General features: G+C 37.9%; 1 protein-coding gene across 5 annotated transcripts; it reads left to right on the forward strand.

Moving 5' to 3' along the window:
• The first annotated feature begins 4,580 nt into the window (after nucleotides 1-4,580).
• SPIC (Spi-C transcription factor) lies at nucleotides 4,581-15,373 on the forward strand. Of its 5 annotated transcripts, none has more exons than XM_025439351.2 (6): nucleotides 4,581-4,681; nucleotides 6,259-6,290; nucleotides 7,118-7,214; nucleotides 7,980-8,110; nucleotides 9,779-9,887; nucleotides 13,598-15,373. In XM_025439351.2, exons 2-6 carry the CDS (start codon nucleotides 6,288-6,290, stop codon nucleotides 14,023-14,025), a joined length of 768 nt encoding a protein of 255 aa, XP_025295136.1. In that variant the 5' UTR covers nucleotides 4,581-4,681; nucleotides 6,259-6,287; the 3' UTR covers nucleotides 14,026-15,373. The 5 variants fall into 5 exon arrangements, with proteins under 5 accessions (XP_025295136.1, XP_025295137.1, XP_035555218.1 ...); XM_025439352.2 differs by having other exon boundaries at nucleotides 4,582-4,681; nucleotides 7,121-7,214; XM_035699325.1 differs by lacking the exon at nucleotides 4,581-4,681 and adding an exon at nucleotides 5,744-5,828.
• Nucleotides 15,374-15,783: the final 410 nt, after the last annotated feature.

Consider the following 15,783-nt stretch of genomic DNA (forward strand, 5'->3'; position numbering starts at 1 on the left):
TAAATTGAACACCAATAAAAAATAAATTTATTAAAAAAAATATAGGGCCTATGCTGGGTCACAAAACAAGTCTCAATAAATTTCAAAGAATAATCTAGTGTAAGTAATTATTAAATGAGAGTGAGGGCTAGTTTTTTGTCTTATAATCTGTGATTCTATGAATTAACCTACTCTGATGTGAGAAATTTTCTAGCACCTTCTTCCAAATCTAGCAATCTTATTTGCTTATTAGGTTTTCAGAGATCCTAATAAGTTTTATTATTTTTTTAAAGATTTTATTTCTTTATTTGACAGAGAGCACAAGCAGGGAGAGCAGCAGGAAGAGGGAGAAGCAGGCTCCCCACTGAGCAGGGAGCAGGACTCAGGGCTCAGTTGCAGGGCCCCAGAAGCATGACCTGAGCCAAAGGCAGACACTTTACAGACTGAGCCACCCAGGTGCCCCAATATCTTACTAAATTTAATGCTTCTCCTTACCCCCTCTGCTTGTGCTCTCTCTCACTAGCTCTCTCTTTCAAATAAATAAATAAATAAATAAATAAATAAATAAATAAATATTTTTTAAAAAAAGACTCAGTTCTTTAATCTCCTAAACAATGGAGTTATTTCTTTGTTATTTTTATTATTTTAAAAATTCCAATATAATTAACATATAGCATGATATTGGTTTCATGTGTTCAATATAGTGATTCAACAATTCTAGACATTACTCAGTGCTCATCCTAATCCCCTTCACCTTTCACTGTCCCTCCCACCTACCTTCCCTCAGTTTGTTCTCTTTACTTAAGAGTCTGTTTTTTGGTTTGTCTCTTTTTTTCTTTGTTCATTTGCTTTGCCTCTTAAATTCCACATGAGTGAAGTCATATGGTATTTGTCTTTTTCTGACTTATTTCTTAGTTATACCTTTCAGATCCATTCATGTTGCTGCAAATGGCAAGAATTCATTCTTTTTATGGCTAATATTCCACCATATATATATGCACCACATCTTCTTTTTCTTTTTTTTTAGAAAGAGAGAGAGAGAGCACACATGAGCATGAGCAGGAGTGGGGGGAGTGTGGATGGACAGGGGGAGAGAGAGAGAATTTTAAGTAAGTCCCACACCCCTCACGGAGCCCGACTGGGGACTAGATCTCATGACCCTGAGATCATGACCTGAGCCAAAATCAAGAGTCAGATGCTTAACCAATGCACCACTCACCACATCTTCTTTATTGATTCTCTATCTATCGATGAACATTTGAGCTGCTTCCATAATTTGGCTGTTGTAAATAATGCTGTAGTAGACATAGTAGTGCATGTATCTTTTTGAATTAGTGTTTTCCTAGTCTTTGGGTAAATACCCAGTAGTGGAACTACTGGATTATATGGTAGTTCTATTTTTAATTTTTGAGTTATTTAACTATGGAGTTATTTAAACAGCAAAAATGCTAAAAGCTTTAACTTAGTCTCCCTTTTTCAGGTTATGATTTCAGGGTCCTGAAATCAAGCCCTGAATCACGCTCTGTGCCAAGCATGGAATCTGCTTGAGATTTTCCCTCTGCCGCTGCCCCCCTCCACCCCACTCACAAGCACACACATACTCTCCCAAAACTAAACAAACAAATATATATATATAAAGCTCTTTTTTCTCAGAAAATGCAGTCTTCTACCTGAAGCCTGGCACCATATGATTAGAATTCAGAACATCTCTTGCTTAAGATTCTCTAAAATAATCTCAGTTACCACAGGACAATGAACTTCTGCAAAAGAGGTTTCATCGATCAGGAATCCTCTCTTTTGAGCTCCTGTTTCTCAGCTCACTTCTGGTGTTCAGGGAACCGTTGCTGTCCGCCTCAATAAAGATGTTCTGTGTATGTGTGTTTATTGGGTACACATGTCTTCAGAAGCAGTACTTAGACCTTATATAAGAAGGTTTTGAAAATACACTATAGCAGGAGTTCCTAAACTGAAGTCTGTTGGCCCTACTTGAAGAGTTGCCTGACAATGTGTGCTGAAAGCAATCTCCTGGGGACAGAACTCCCAGCTTTCAGTAGACTCTCAAGGAATAGAAGCCTTGCCATCTAAAATGCAAAAAGGACGTGCATCATCTTTTCAAGTTGCTGAAAGTGCTTTTACATCTCAGCCCTACAAAGACCCAAAACTCTGTTTCTGTTTTCTCTTCTTTAATATTGGGCTGTGTCCAAAAAAAAAAAAAAAATATCAATGTGCTCATTGCTTTGGTTGAAGAAGTTCTTAAAGATTTCCTTTTCAAGATTTATTTTACTTATCTCTTTTAGTAAGAGGGAGAGGGGGAATGTCAAGCAGACTCTACACTGAGCCCAGAGTCCCACATGGAGCTCAATCTCATGATCCTGAGATCATGACGTGAGCTGAAACCAAAAGCTTAACCAACTAAGCCACCCAGCACCCCAGATTTTTTTAAGTATAATCTATCCCACAATGTGGGGCTTGAAACTCACAACCCCATGATCAAGAGTCATATACTCTATAAACTAAGTCTGGCTAAAGAAGCTCTAAACAGCGAATCTCACTACCACTCAGTTCTTTTTCAACATCCATTTATTAATATTTTGCAGAATAAAACTTTGGAGACACCAGTTGGGAAAATAGTGGCTTAGAAAGTTCACTTACTTTTTCCATTCATTCCAAATTTGTATCAAGCTTGCACCCCTGTGAGTATCTGCTGGGTGCTATGGAGCCTTCCATGAAAACCAAGAAGCCTGGTCAAATGGAACCTAAACTGCAGACACAGGGCCCAGAGTGGCCGTTGAAAGTGTGCTCGTGAAGTTACCTGGGTCCAAATCTAGAACCAACGCAAACTGTCTCTCACCAGCAATGGACCTTAGGAAAAATCATGAAGCCTTTTTGAGCCTCAGTGTAGACTGCTCATCTGTAAAATGGAGCTAAGCAGGCCAACTACTGTCATGTGCAATGTTTTTAGATTCTTTTGATATATTTTTTGGTTCTTCTGGCTTGTGTAGTTGATCTGGATCCTTTCTCTCAGCCCCCAGGCTCACTTTGTTGAGCTCCCATGGCTTTCTTCTTATGCCTTGACTACACCATACTCATTTCTATCTAAGGGTCTTTAATACCTTGTTTCCTCTGCCAGGAGGTACTTCCCTGGATCTTTGCATCCCTGCATTTCTTTTGCTCACTCTTTCTTGTTGCTAGATTTCAGCTCACACACATTCTCTCCTCAGAGACCTTTCGTGACCATTCATCACAACTGCATACTCTCTATCACCTTTCTCTTATCATTTTCTTGGTCCTCATTATTTAACACTTGTTTAGTTTGCTTTAAAAAAATATCATTTCAAAAAAAATATCATTTCTCTTCATTATACTTTGTTCAGGGCTATAGTCCCTGGACGCTGGATAGTGTCCAGGAGAGAAAAAAAGCTCAGAAATACATACTTGTTAAATAAATTAATCAAATGGAACAAAGCAGAGGGCGTAGACTTGGCAATGGTAGAGATAACCTCATCAACATTAGTGATTACAGTTTTATACACTAGTTACTATAACATCTACATTTCAGAAGAGGGGATGTGTTTACATTTGCATAACAAATTGGGTCAAAAAAGTAAATAGTCTAGAACAATAGTCCCATATCAAAGGTGAGCTCAGATTCCAACAATGCAAAACAGAAAATCTCTCTCCCCACCCAAAAGGTTTACAAAAAATTCTTAGGTGGATTTCCCCCTGGCGAAATGTGACATCTCTTAAAATGGTAGACGGTTGTGGTTAGGTGAGGTTGGGACAGAGACGTGTTCCAGAAGGGAAAGTTATTTCTGCCTGGTACATGTGGACGCTAGTTCAGACTCCGATGGACAGGTAAAATGGAACGGGTAACTGGGCAGATGAAGGGACTGGGAAAGCCACATTATGGGTGGAGGGAGCGCCTCGTGATTTCCATCAGAACTACCAAAACCCATCTCCAGTAGAACTTCTAGCTAAGTAAGAGAACCAAGCCTCTCTACAGATCAGCAGCTTCAGGTGTATCACGATCACCGTGCACAGACCATTCCTGACTGTTTGGGAGCCTCTACTAGATTTAGGTATGGAGGAAAGACTTAAGGACAGACGGAAGACCATAGCATGGACTCTATTTCCTTCTCCTAAACGAGTGGTGGTAAATAAGGCTAAGATTGGAATGAGGAGCCTCAAATGCCAGGATAAGAGCCTACGCCTTTGAGATCTCTAACTAAGGTGGTCAGGATGAGTGAAGTTGTTTGAGAGGAAAGAGACCCATTAGGGAAGTCCAGAGCGAGAAAGGCAACATAGGGTCTAGAATTAGGGGTGGGGGCTGGGTGGTGGAAACCAGGAATAAAAAAAAAAGATGAGAATTGTGTAGGTCAGAGTTTCCCGGTGGGCAGTAGGAGGCAAGAGGCATTGCAGTTTGTGCTGGGTGGGGGATTCATGGGGATTGTTCTGGATGCTTCTGGCCCATGGGATATAAACTTTTATGTGTCTCTTCAAAATAATAGCCCGTGGTATCTATTGGTTGTATCATGAAATAGAAATCATGAGGACACTGTATCTTTTAAAAAAAATCCCCTTTTGTAGCACTTCCTTAAAAACAGCTATTTAATGCAACTCTGCCAGTGAGTTCTTGACAGTTCTGTCTTAACGATTCTGATATTAATGAAACATCTTCGTGAAGGGTTGAAGTGTCTTCCTGGTAAGTGTTTAGCTTCTGTTTTTCAAAATACCCTGTGATAATTTTCTCCTTTGGCCTAAAGAATGTTTTTCGTTGACTGTTCAGATACAAGAATATTAAGTGATTCAAGTAATCAATAACATTTTTGAGCTTTTTTCTTCCCTTTGGGTTTGCTACTTTTTAACAGTTGTGACAGTTGTGATAATTTTGTGGAGTATTTTAGTCAAAGTCATTTATGTATTTGATTCAAAGTACAATACTCATATTTGCTTCGGTGCTTGTGAGTTGAGGCATAATTGAAAGTCATTGACACGACTTTTAGAAAATACATAATACTTATAATATTCATTAGGGACCATAGCTCAGACAATGACTTATGGGTTTTCTTTTTTTTTTTTTTTAAGTTTTTGCTAAATTGTTCAACATCTCTCACATTAGAAAGCTGTCTTCTAGCTTTTTTGAGATATAATTTGACATATAAAATTGTGAAAAAATGTGATGATTTGACCTACGAATATATTATGAAATGATAACCACAGTAAGATTACTTAACACTTCCATCATCTCACACAGTTACCTTTTTTAGGGATTTTTTTCTCATGTTTTCTTGTAACTGACATGATATTGTGATTTCAAAGAGCAGAACAGAATTTCAATGTTCGACATATTACTTGATGTAATTATTATATTGATGGATATGTATAATAATATCGGGTGTTGGATTATATCATCTCTTTGTATTCTGCAGTGTTAATGAGTAAGCTCACTGTGCTTACACAGTAAATCTTAACTTGTGTAAACAGAGTTGCTTGTGCTAAATAAAATGGTAAGCAATGTTGGACCAACCACATGCGCTTTCTTATGTAGATTTGTTTGTTTTTAGTTCTGTAGGACTTAAATCTTTTTTTAGGAAAAAACATTTAACGTGGGTCTGTGTGATCATTGTTTATTTAAAGCGAAATCTAATTTACAGGGATAAGAAAGTAGACCAGGGTTCCTATCCTAGGATTTTAGAAAGTCAACGGATGGATTTTACAGGGTAAATTTTATTTGTAATGTAGATTCACATTTCAAGAGAGAAAAAGCCTATTCACCAGATTATTAGTAGGCTGACACCAGAAAGATGGAGGAAAAAAAATCACCATTATAAATGGAGAGTTATGCTAAGGTAAAAAGGATTCTGATTTTCAGAATTTTCACATTTTTTTAAAGATTTTATTTGTAAGTAATCTTTACACTCAACCTGGAGCTTAACCTCACAACCCCAAGGTCAAGAATCACATGCTCTACTGACTCAGCCAGCCAGGCACTCTCTTAAAAGAATTTTGAAATATTCTCCCAAGTTATGTTTATATTCTCTTATAAGTTAGGCAATTTAGGTAATTGGCTCTAGCTATTTTAACATCCAAAACAGTTTTGTAATAATAAAAAAGCAAAAAATAGTTTGTAGGGAATTTTTTAAGAAGAAAAAAGTGTACTCATTAAAGAGACTTCAGATGGTACTTTTTGGTTCATAAGAGTTATTTTCAGAAATTATATCTTTTAATTCAGAGGTAAATTAAATACACTATTAATTTTGTTTTATTAATCTTTTTCAGAATTGTCAATATATATATATTAATGAAGCATGGTAAGTTGGCATTTTAAAATCTTTGGATGACTTGGAGGATGAACATCCTCTTTGAAGGATGAGTATCCTCTTTTGAAAATAAAATATATGGATCAGATTATAAGGGTATGAAATGGTTTGCAAAACAGTTTAATTTGGGGGCACCTAGGTAGCTCAGTCAGTTAAGGGTTGGACTCTTGGTTTCAGCTCTGGTCATGATCTGACGGAGGTGGGATCAAGCACCACATGGGTCTCCATACTCAGTATGGTGTCTACTTCAGATTCTTCCTCCCTCTCCCGTTAGCTCTCCCTGTTCATGTGCTCTCTCTCTCTCTCCCTTTCTGTCTCAAATAAATAAATAAAATCTTTAAAAAAAAGTTTAATTTTAGTCTTGGAGACATGCTTTTGAAATCAGGAGCATTCCATTTTAAGCAGCGATTCAGATTCTGTTTCATTAAAGCTATTTCCTTGATCCCTTTTCCCAGTCTCCTGCTATTACAACTCCTTAGTAAAGTTTCACAAGAATGTTAAATACTATAGAATTAATCCTGTTCTCTAGATACTACATATTATAGAGCAGTGGATCTCAATCAGGGTTCATTTTTGTCCCCTGAGATATATTTGGTGATGTCTGAGACATTTTCGATGGTCAGATCTGCTGCTGGTATCCAGTGGGTAGAGACAAGGGATGCTGGTAGATACCCTACAGCGCATGACAGACTCCCCACAGCAAATACTTAACCAACCTCACAGGTCAATACTGCTATGGGTGAGAAACCCTCATGTATGTCAGAGAAATTAAGTTCAATCAATAATTTCATAACTTGAGGGTTCTCCTATTGTTCTAGCAGTCCTGTGTTGAACAAGACAAGCTGGGACAAGCCTTTGAAGATGCTTTTGAGGTACTGAGGCAACATTCAACCGGAGATCTTCAGTACTCCCCAGGTAAAGATGTCAGTGCCCTTCTCTCACAGATACACCAGAAGTCTTCTTGGTTACACAGACATAAGAATGATTATCAGAAAAGGGAAGACCATTTTTATTAGTGCATCTAGGACTGATTCTAACAAAGGCAAAAATCTTCCAGGGCTACCTAGCCTATGCAAATTTAAAGTGTCACATATGAAAAAAAAAAAATAAAAAATAAAGTGTCACATATGAAAATGCAAAGAAACAGAGAATGGCATTTCACATAGGAATACTAGCACCTAAAATTTGCTTTTAAGCATGTCTGGTTGATATTTATCTAATAGATAATTTTAACTGCTCAGAACGGGCTTTTCAGTTAATTCTTATTGATCTTCTAGGCCTTCCTCCATAAAAGAGATATTCTACTCAGAAGAATAAATATTCTTTTCTTTTAAGAATAAATATTCTTATCATTCCTCACCTATTGCCCTATAGACTATGGGAAGACAGTGTAGGTGAAATGCAAGTATCTTGCATATTGCATTTATACAGGGCACTGCGTGCAGTTCCCAGACAAAAGAAATCATGGGATCTCTGCTTGCAAGAAATCTGTGCTCCAGTAAGGGAAATGGGATATGTAAGAGGCCTGTGATACCAGCATGATGCAATAAATGTAGAAAAATGCAAAGTAGTGGAGAACACATGATGGAGCAACCACATACATGAGCATGTATGCATACACAAACATACATACACATTGCATGCATGCACACATGCAATTATAAACTTTGACTTTTGCAGTTTCTGTTTTTAAATTAGATTACAAAAATTACCTGGCTTTCATCAACCACTGCTCTCATGTCAGAGGAAATTCTAACTGCTATGGTGTGCTGCCTACAGAGGAACCTGTCTATAATTGGAGAACAGTAATAGTGAGTACATGTACCAGAAGGCCATCTCCCAGTAACAGGCAAATTCCCTACTCACATCTGCCTTCCGCTTGGTCTTTGCTAGCTGAAACCCAGCTTAGCAACAGCAGGGACTGTGCAAGCACTCACAGACCAGTGGTGTGGACTTGACCATCAGCATGGGTGATTCCCAGCAATGCTGTCAAGAAGGAAATTGCCCTTTGTCATTGCCCAGCATCATAGAATGTCCTCTATGAAGATGTGTTTTTAGGGTTCTCTCATTACTGCTTCTCATCTATCTTGAAAATTGCAAAAAAGGATGGTTTTCCTATAAGCCATAGGGCAAAGCCCAAACTTCCCCCGCATTGGCTTTACCTACAGTCTTGTCTTAACCTGATGTTTCCTTTCTCAAGCTCAGAGCTAGCTACACCTGTCTTGGACCAACTCTCGGGGATAGTGTTATAACTCCTTGCAAACGAAGTGTCCCTGCCATCTATCTTTCTATTAATGTGTCCTTTTTATTGTTTTCTTTTTTAAAGAAAGATTTATTTATTTATTTGAGAGCGAGTGAGTGGGGGGAGGGGCAAAGGACAAGGGAGAGAGAAACTCAAGCAGATTCTGTGCTGAGCGCAGAGCCTGACATAGGGCTCAATCCCATGAACCTGTGATTACTACCTGAGCCAAAACCAAGAGTTGGATGGTTATTGGACTGCACCATCCATATTGCTTTCTTATTGCCACCTGTCTTAACGTGGTGCAGAGTAAATATGAAATGGCTTTTCTTCCTCTCTTTCTTTCTTTCTTTCTTTCTTTCTTTCTTTCTTTCTTTCTTTCTTTCTTCTTTCTTTCTTTCTTTCTTTTTTTTCAGTCATTACCTTCAACTGTGCTATGTCAAATGTCCTTTTCCTGACCCTCTAAATTGTTCTGTTAGGGCCTCTCCACAAGACATTTCTTTGAAGAGGGAGTTTGTTCCAGCTTAACCTCTTCTACTTCCAGTTAGGGTTGCCGGTAAAATACAGCATGCCAAATATTTTCATTTGCTAAATCTGGCAACCCTGCTTCTCCTTCAGTTCATACTTCTCAGTCTGTATCACAGCCTCTTGTGGTTGGGGACTCCTTGGCCTCTGGGAAGTCCTCTTATATGGGGTATGGTAAGATGGTTCAAGTCCACCTTTGTTGAATTAATCCATAGAGACCCACGAATCCTTGCTCTATGCAATGGTAACAGCTCAGGCTGCTTCCTCCTCCCCCTCTCTTGGCTCTACCCTCCCTTGGCTACCATCTTTCTCCTCATGTCTCCTCTTGCTCAGATGGGCATCCAACAGAGGAACAGAAGCCCATCTTCCTCTTTCTGCTGGCACTTCAATTTTGTACTAATAATTCTTTAAATTTTCTTTCTCACTGGGGGTTTTTATGGAGAAGAAGGAAGCATCCCCATCTTCTTTCTCACAGGGAAGGGATGATATGAAAGTCTTCATAAAGCCAGAGTACCTTCCATTCCTTGGTCTTCTCTTTATGTGGGTGTGAGGCTAGTTGTGTGCCCTGGGAGATATCTGGCTGCAGTTGAGGATTGTGCTTTTTAGAATTTGGGAGATGCTTAGCACTCCTTTTGTTCTCAGCTTTTGACTTTAGCCATCAATTGGGGGCCACAGGAAAAGTCCCACTTAACATCCTGCTGCATTATTTATATAGAACAGTGCTGCAGACCTCTATTTTGAAGGAAATATTCATCAGTCTCTGCCAAACATCCCCGAAAACCAGCTGGTACAACCTGCTGTTCTCCATCAAAAGGGAGGAAAAGGTATGTGGATCCATTACTCCTTTTATAGATAAAAGAACTAAATCTTCTTCAAAGCAGCCTTAAAGGTATTTCATATCTGACTGTAGAACAGCATTTGCAAAATATTCTCATATTGAGATTAAGAAAAATTTACCTCTGACAGATTGAACCACTCTAAGCCGTTCATCTTGGGGAAGCCTTCCTATTGCTTCATAGAAATGTTGTGAAGCTACAAAGTGTCACTCCAGTCAAATAAATCTGTACTCAAGATAATGTGTATATATTTGAGGGTATAGAAAGGGGAACTTTTCCAAAAGTAGTTTTAGCAATCTTTTTTTTAAAATTTTTATTTATTTATGATAGTCACAGAGAGAGAGGCAGAGACATAGGCAGAGGGAGAAGTAGGCTCCATGCACCGGGAGCCCCATGTGGGATTCGATCCCGGGTCTCCAGGATCGCGCCCTGGGCCAAAGGCAGGCGCCAAACCACTGCGCCACTCAGGGATCCCTAGCAATCTTATTCTAATTGTGACAGCCTTGGTATAGAAGTTGTCTTCTCTATTAAGTTTTCAGCAAATAAAGTCCCATAACTATTCAATATTTCATAAATTTGAAATGTCGATTTCATAAATTTAAGATGATGATGATCTCACCTAACAGATGAGTAAAGTGATAAAGCAGGATAGTAGCCTCTGATGGCTACCTTGTGGGCCACACACGTGTATATGTGCTCTTGGAGGACTCCCTTGTGTAACTTGGCACAAAGTTTTTTAAGGCAATTTGGCAATAAGGATCAAAAATGTAAATGTTAATATCTTTTGACTCTTAAAGACTATGTAACTGAGTGATTGAGTGTAAACTCTGGGTGAGTTGTGTGAGCCTGGGAAAATCACTTAACCTTTTGTACCACAGTGTCCTCATTCAAAGAACAAATAATGATAATTGTACAAACACTGTAAGATTGCTGTGAAAATTAAGTGAGAAAGCCCATGTAAGACATTATGCTCGTAGCCTATCACTGGATAATTTCTCAAGATACCATAAGGGGTGTGTGTGTGTGTGTACCCTATATACATTAGGATATTCCTTGCAATGTTGTTGTAGTAAAAGAATGGAACTTACCTAGTCTGTATAAGGTACAGAGATGTGTAAGGTGCATCATAATTTTATAGTGAAATTTTTAAAATGATACTTCATCATACTTTCTAAATTTTTTCCAATTTTTTTTTTGAAAACTAGTTTTGTTCTGATATTCTGCATCCTAGAATACTGTATCCTAGAACAAAGTTCTAAATATACAGACTCACTCCAGGATGTAAAGTCTCTATCTTTTCATTGATGTTTTATGTTGTGAAGCTTTGCCAGCATGGGACATATATCATCCACCATTTTCTGTTCTTAAAGTTTCATCTTCTATCTGAAAAAAGGATACATTTGAAACAGAATGAAATTCAAAATTTGGGGATTCTTTATCTAGAGAAAACTAGTACATGCATAGAACAGAACACATAGCTATTAAAACACATGAAAGCATATCTTATGTATTGATAAAGAAAGAACTCTAAAGTACATTTTTTGTTTTAAACCTTTTTAATTCCATAACTTAAAAGTAATAATGCACATTATTAAAAATTCAAAGGATTCAGAAATACACAAGGAATAAGTGTAAGTGTTCTTCTTTCTTCCTATACTATGTCTCAGAAGTAACCGTTGTCAACAGTTGGGTATTTTACCATCTATAGCTAATTTCTGTGTTGGTCCTCTGATTTAATTTATGTGTCTTAGTGGAAAAAAAGTGCAAAATAATATGATATCACTGGTATTTTTAAAAGATATGCATATGTTCATATGCAAAAAAAATTTTTTTAATTTTAAAAAATATGTAGCAGAATAGACTGGAATTTTACTTTCACTTTGTGCTTCTGTTTGAATCTTTTACTCTGAGCACATAATACCTTTTAATAAAAATTAACAATTTTTTTTTCAAAATTGAAAGTAAATTTTAAGAGGTGAGGATCCATTATCATTGATTCGACCACGGGATAAGAGACAGTGTTTGTTTAAGACTATGACTTTAATTTATAATGTGTTTTTTTTTTTTTTTTGGTAAGTCCCTTCCATTTCTCAATTTGTAAATTCAAGATAATATAAGGCAAAAAAATAATCTTAAAAACCTCTGAGGTTTTGGGATGAATGATGACTGATGCAAGAGTATTACTCTCCAGAGACTATTCAAAGCATTTTGAGAATCCACTATTCCACTCTCTCTAAGGAAAAAGGGAATTTGGCCATGGATGTGTTAGCTACTGACAGATCTGGTAAGGCATCATATTTACAGGCCAATGCCAAGTCACAAATTGGGCTGTTGTCCACTGACATCCAATCAACTGAACAAAAATCAAAATGGCAAATCTTCCTAAAGTTTTCTGTCTAGACATTCTGAAATATAAAGGGCTGTATTTCTAACGAGAAAAAAACTCTGGTAGTATCATTTTATTTCACAGCAATGAAAAATGTCACAATGCCCATTGTCATTGCTCATAAATTATGTCAAAATGTCATGAAGATGTTTTGGCTTTTTCCACTCCAGTGTTTTCTAATCTTTATTTTTCACATAATGTAGACCTACAGTTGTTGTTGTTTACCTGTCTTTGTTATTATTTTCACTAATATTACCTTATATTTGAATACTATTTTGCATCTTACAAAATACATTCACATTCCTTACCTCATTTGACTTAACTCATTTGAATAAAGCCCTTTCAAATGATTTGCTTTCTTATCAGAAAGAAGTGTGAGGCTTCTCTTTATTTAAAACCACTAAGCTTTGCAGTTCATTTTGCTCAGTTTTATTGTTCCGACATAGAACATAAAACTAGTAGTCAAGATTTAATTGTGAAGAGAGACCACCTGACAGATAGATGGGAGATCCAGATAAAGGTTTTAGGCTTCCTTCTTCAGGGAAGGACAGTACAAAAATTTTTACAACATCTCTAACAAAGGTCCAATTGAAAATAGATCTGTCCTATGACCTAGCAATTGCACTGCTGAGGATTTACCCCAAAGATACAGATGCAATGAAATGCCGGGACACCTGCACCCCGATGTTTATAGCAGCAATGTCCACAATAGCCAAACTGGAAGGAGTCTCAGTGTCCATTGAAAGATGAATGAATAAAGAAGCTGTGGTTTATGTATACAGTGGAATATTACTCAGCCATCAGAAACGACAAATACCCACCATTTGCTTCAATGTGGATGGAACTGGAGGGTATTATGCTGAGTGAAATTAGTCAGTTGGAGAAGGACAAACATTATATGGTCTCATTCATTTGGGGAATATAAAAAATAGTGAAAGGGAATAAAGGGGAAAGGAGAAAAATGAGTGGGAAATATCAGAAAGGGAGACAGAACATGAGAGACTCCTAACTCTGGGAAACAAACAAGAGGTGGTGGAAGGGGAGGAGGGCGGGGGGTGGGGGTGACTGGGTGACAGGCACTGAGGGGGGCACTTGATGGGATGAGCACTGGGTGTTCTTCTATATGTTGGCAAATTGAACACCAATAAAAAATAAATTTATTTAAAAAAAAAAACTTCAATAGGCCAAACAGACCTTTGACTTTCAAGTCCCAATGCAGCTTTGAATTTTGTAGTCACTCAACAAACCCTTCCTGAGGATGTTCTTTATGCGTAGCCACAGTGAAGTCTGACGTTGTTTTTCTCCATTTTAGGCAGGAAGAAGCTCCGACTATTCGAATACCTTCATGAATCCCTGTGCAATCCTGAGATGGCATCTTGTATTCAGTGGGTAGATAAAACCAAAGGCATCTTTCAGTTTGTGTCAAAAAACAAAGAAAAACTTGCCCAACTTTGGGGGAAAAGAAAAGGCAACCGGAAGACCATGACTTACCAGAAAATGGCCAGAGCACTGAGGAATTATGGAAGAACTGGGGAAATCACCAAAATCCGGAGAAAGCTAACTTACCAGTTCAGTGAGGCCATTCTCCAAAGACTCTCTCCATCTTATTTCTTAGAAAAAGAGATCTTCTACTCACCGTATGTTCAACCTGAGCAAGGCTTTCTCAGCTTCAGTAACTGGAATGCAAATTATAATTGCACATATGCCAATTACCATGAGATAAGCCACTCTGATTGCTAAATATTCTCTTACATTTCCTGATTTCCTGGCATCAGAAATCAGGACCAATTTCAGGATTTTTCTCTTAAATTCTGGAGAAGGCAAAACAATTAATTTCATTGTTTCTATCTTTTATTAAATAGATTGTAATCTATACAGATGGTGAAAAAATCTGCCAGTGAAAAACTTTTAAATGTTCGAGACCCAATTTGAAAGTATAGAATAATGTCCTAGCTCTTACTATTGTTTATGCAACACTTCTAGATCAACAATGCTAGTAAAGATGATGACCTATATCAATTTAAACATTGTTTTCCTGTCACACACTTAGGCAAAACAAAACAAAACAAATCACTCTAATATATCTGATGGCTTATTGACAACAAAATAATTGCATATGATAGTCTTAGTGCTATAATACATTCATGGCTTTAAAAACTGTATTTTCTCTGCACTTCTGACCTCATGGTCTGTAACTGTATGGCATTAAAGAAATGATCTAAGGAAAGTGCCACCTACCTTAATAGAACTCCAAAGCTTACACTACCCACCAATCATTTCCTGGCATTTCTCCCCTAGGGTAGATCCTGGAGTTAACATTTCTTGCTATCCTGCCACTGAGCCACAAGAAGGTGCTCTTGCCTTGTTATTTCTCGCCCAACTTCAGAACAGGACCTCCTTTTGCCTTGAACTAGCCCAGCTTAAGACCAGGCTGAAACAATTGGAGAAAAAGAAAAAAAAAATTTTTTTTTTTTATAAAGGATAGAGACTAGCAAATAAATCCGGAGAGGAACCAGAACTTGAAAGCAATGGTTTATTCTCAATATTCCATCAGGAATGAACAAAGAAACTCTGTTTCTTACTTCCTGCTTGGCAGGTTCATACATATTCCATCAGTATTACCGTGACACAGGAGAGTTTAACTACATGGGCCATCTTCAGTTCAGGCCAAGAGTTCCTGGAGCCTACCCTATTTGATTTGCATCATTTCCCTTTTTCTTTGTGTCCTCCTGATCTCTTTCCCCCTCAGAGATTCTTAAAAATATGGCAGACTAAATGAAGGCAATGTTATTGGCCATCTGCACATGTAGTCTGGGCTTCTGGTATAGACTGAACTTTTGTGCCCTCGTATTTGGAGGCGAGATCTTTGGAAGGTAGTTAGGTCATTGGATGGAGCTCTCACAAATGGGCTTAGTGCCTTGTAGAAAGAGGCCCAGAGCTTCCTCACCCCTTTTGCCTTTTGAGAACACAAGACGGCCTCCTATGAACTAGGAAGCAGGCTCTTACCAGACACTGAATGTGCTGGCACCTTGATCTTGGACTTCCCAGCTTCCTGAACTGTGAGAAATAAATTTCTGTTTATAAGATACCCAGTTTATGGTTTTCTGTTACAGCAGCCCAAAGGGACTAAGACAGTTTCAATCAGTGCAAACCTTAAGAGTAGGACCCAGCATTTACACTCATTTTCCTACAAAGAAATATGTTCTGTAAATAAACAACATAAATTTCACTTAATGCAAAGAGGAAGTGGTAAAGAGGTTTTACCACATATTCAGCCAACAACTTGATAAAATTCCATTAACATTTTACTTCTCTCCATAGTCCCTCCTATACCCAATGCCAGCTTGAGGGGTTCATCCTGACAATTGCCCCAAAAGCCCCTGGTCAGTCTCAATTTTTTTTTTTTTTTTGTATTTTCTAGAGAGTAGGTTTCTCTTGGGTGGAAATCTGGGCTCTGCCTTTTACCCAAAGTGGCCTGACCACAGGCCATTTTCACAA

The sequence above is a fragment of the Canis lupus genome, chromosome 15 (genome assembly GCF_003254725.2).
Source record: "Canis lupus dingo isolate Sandy chromosome 15, ASM325472v2, whole genome shotgun sequence".
Lineage (NCBI taxonomy): Eukaryota > Metazoa > Chordata > Mammalia > Carnivora > Canidae > Canis > Canis lupus.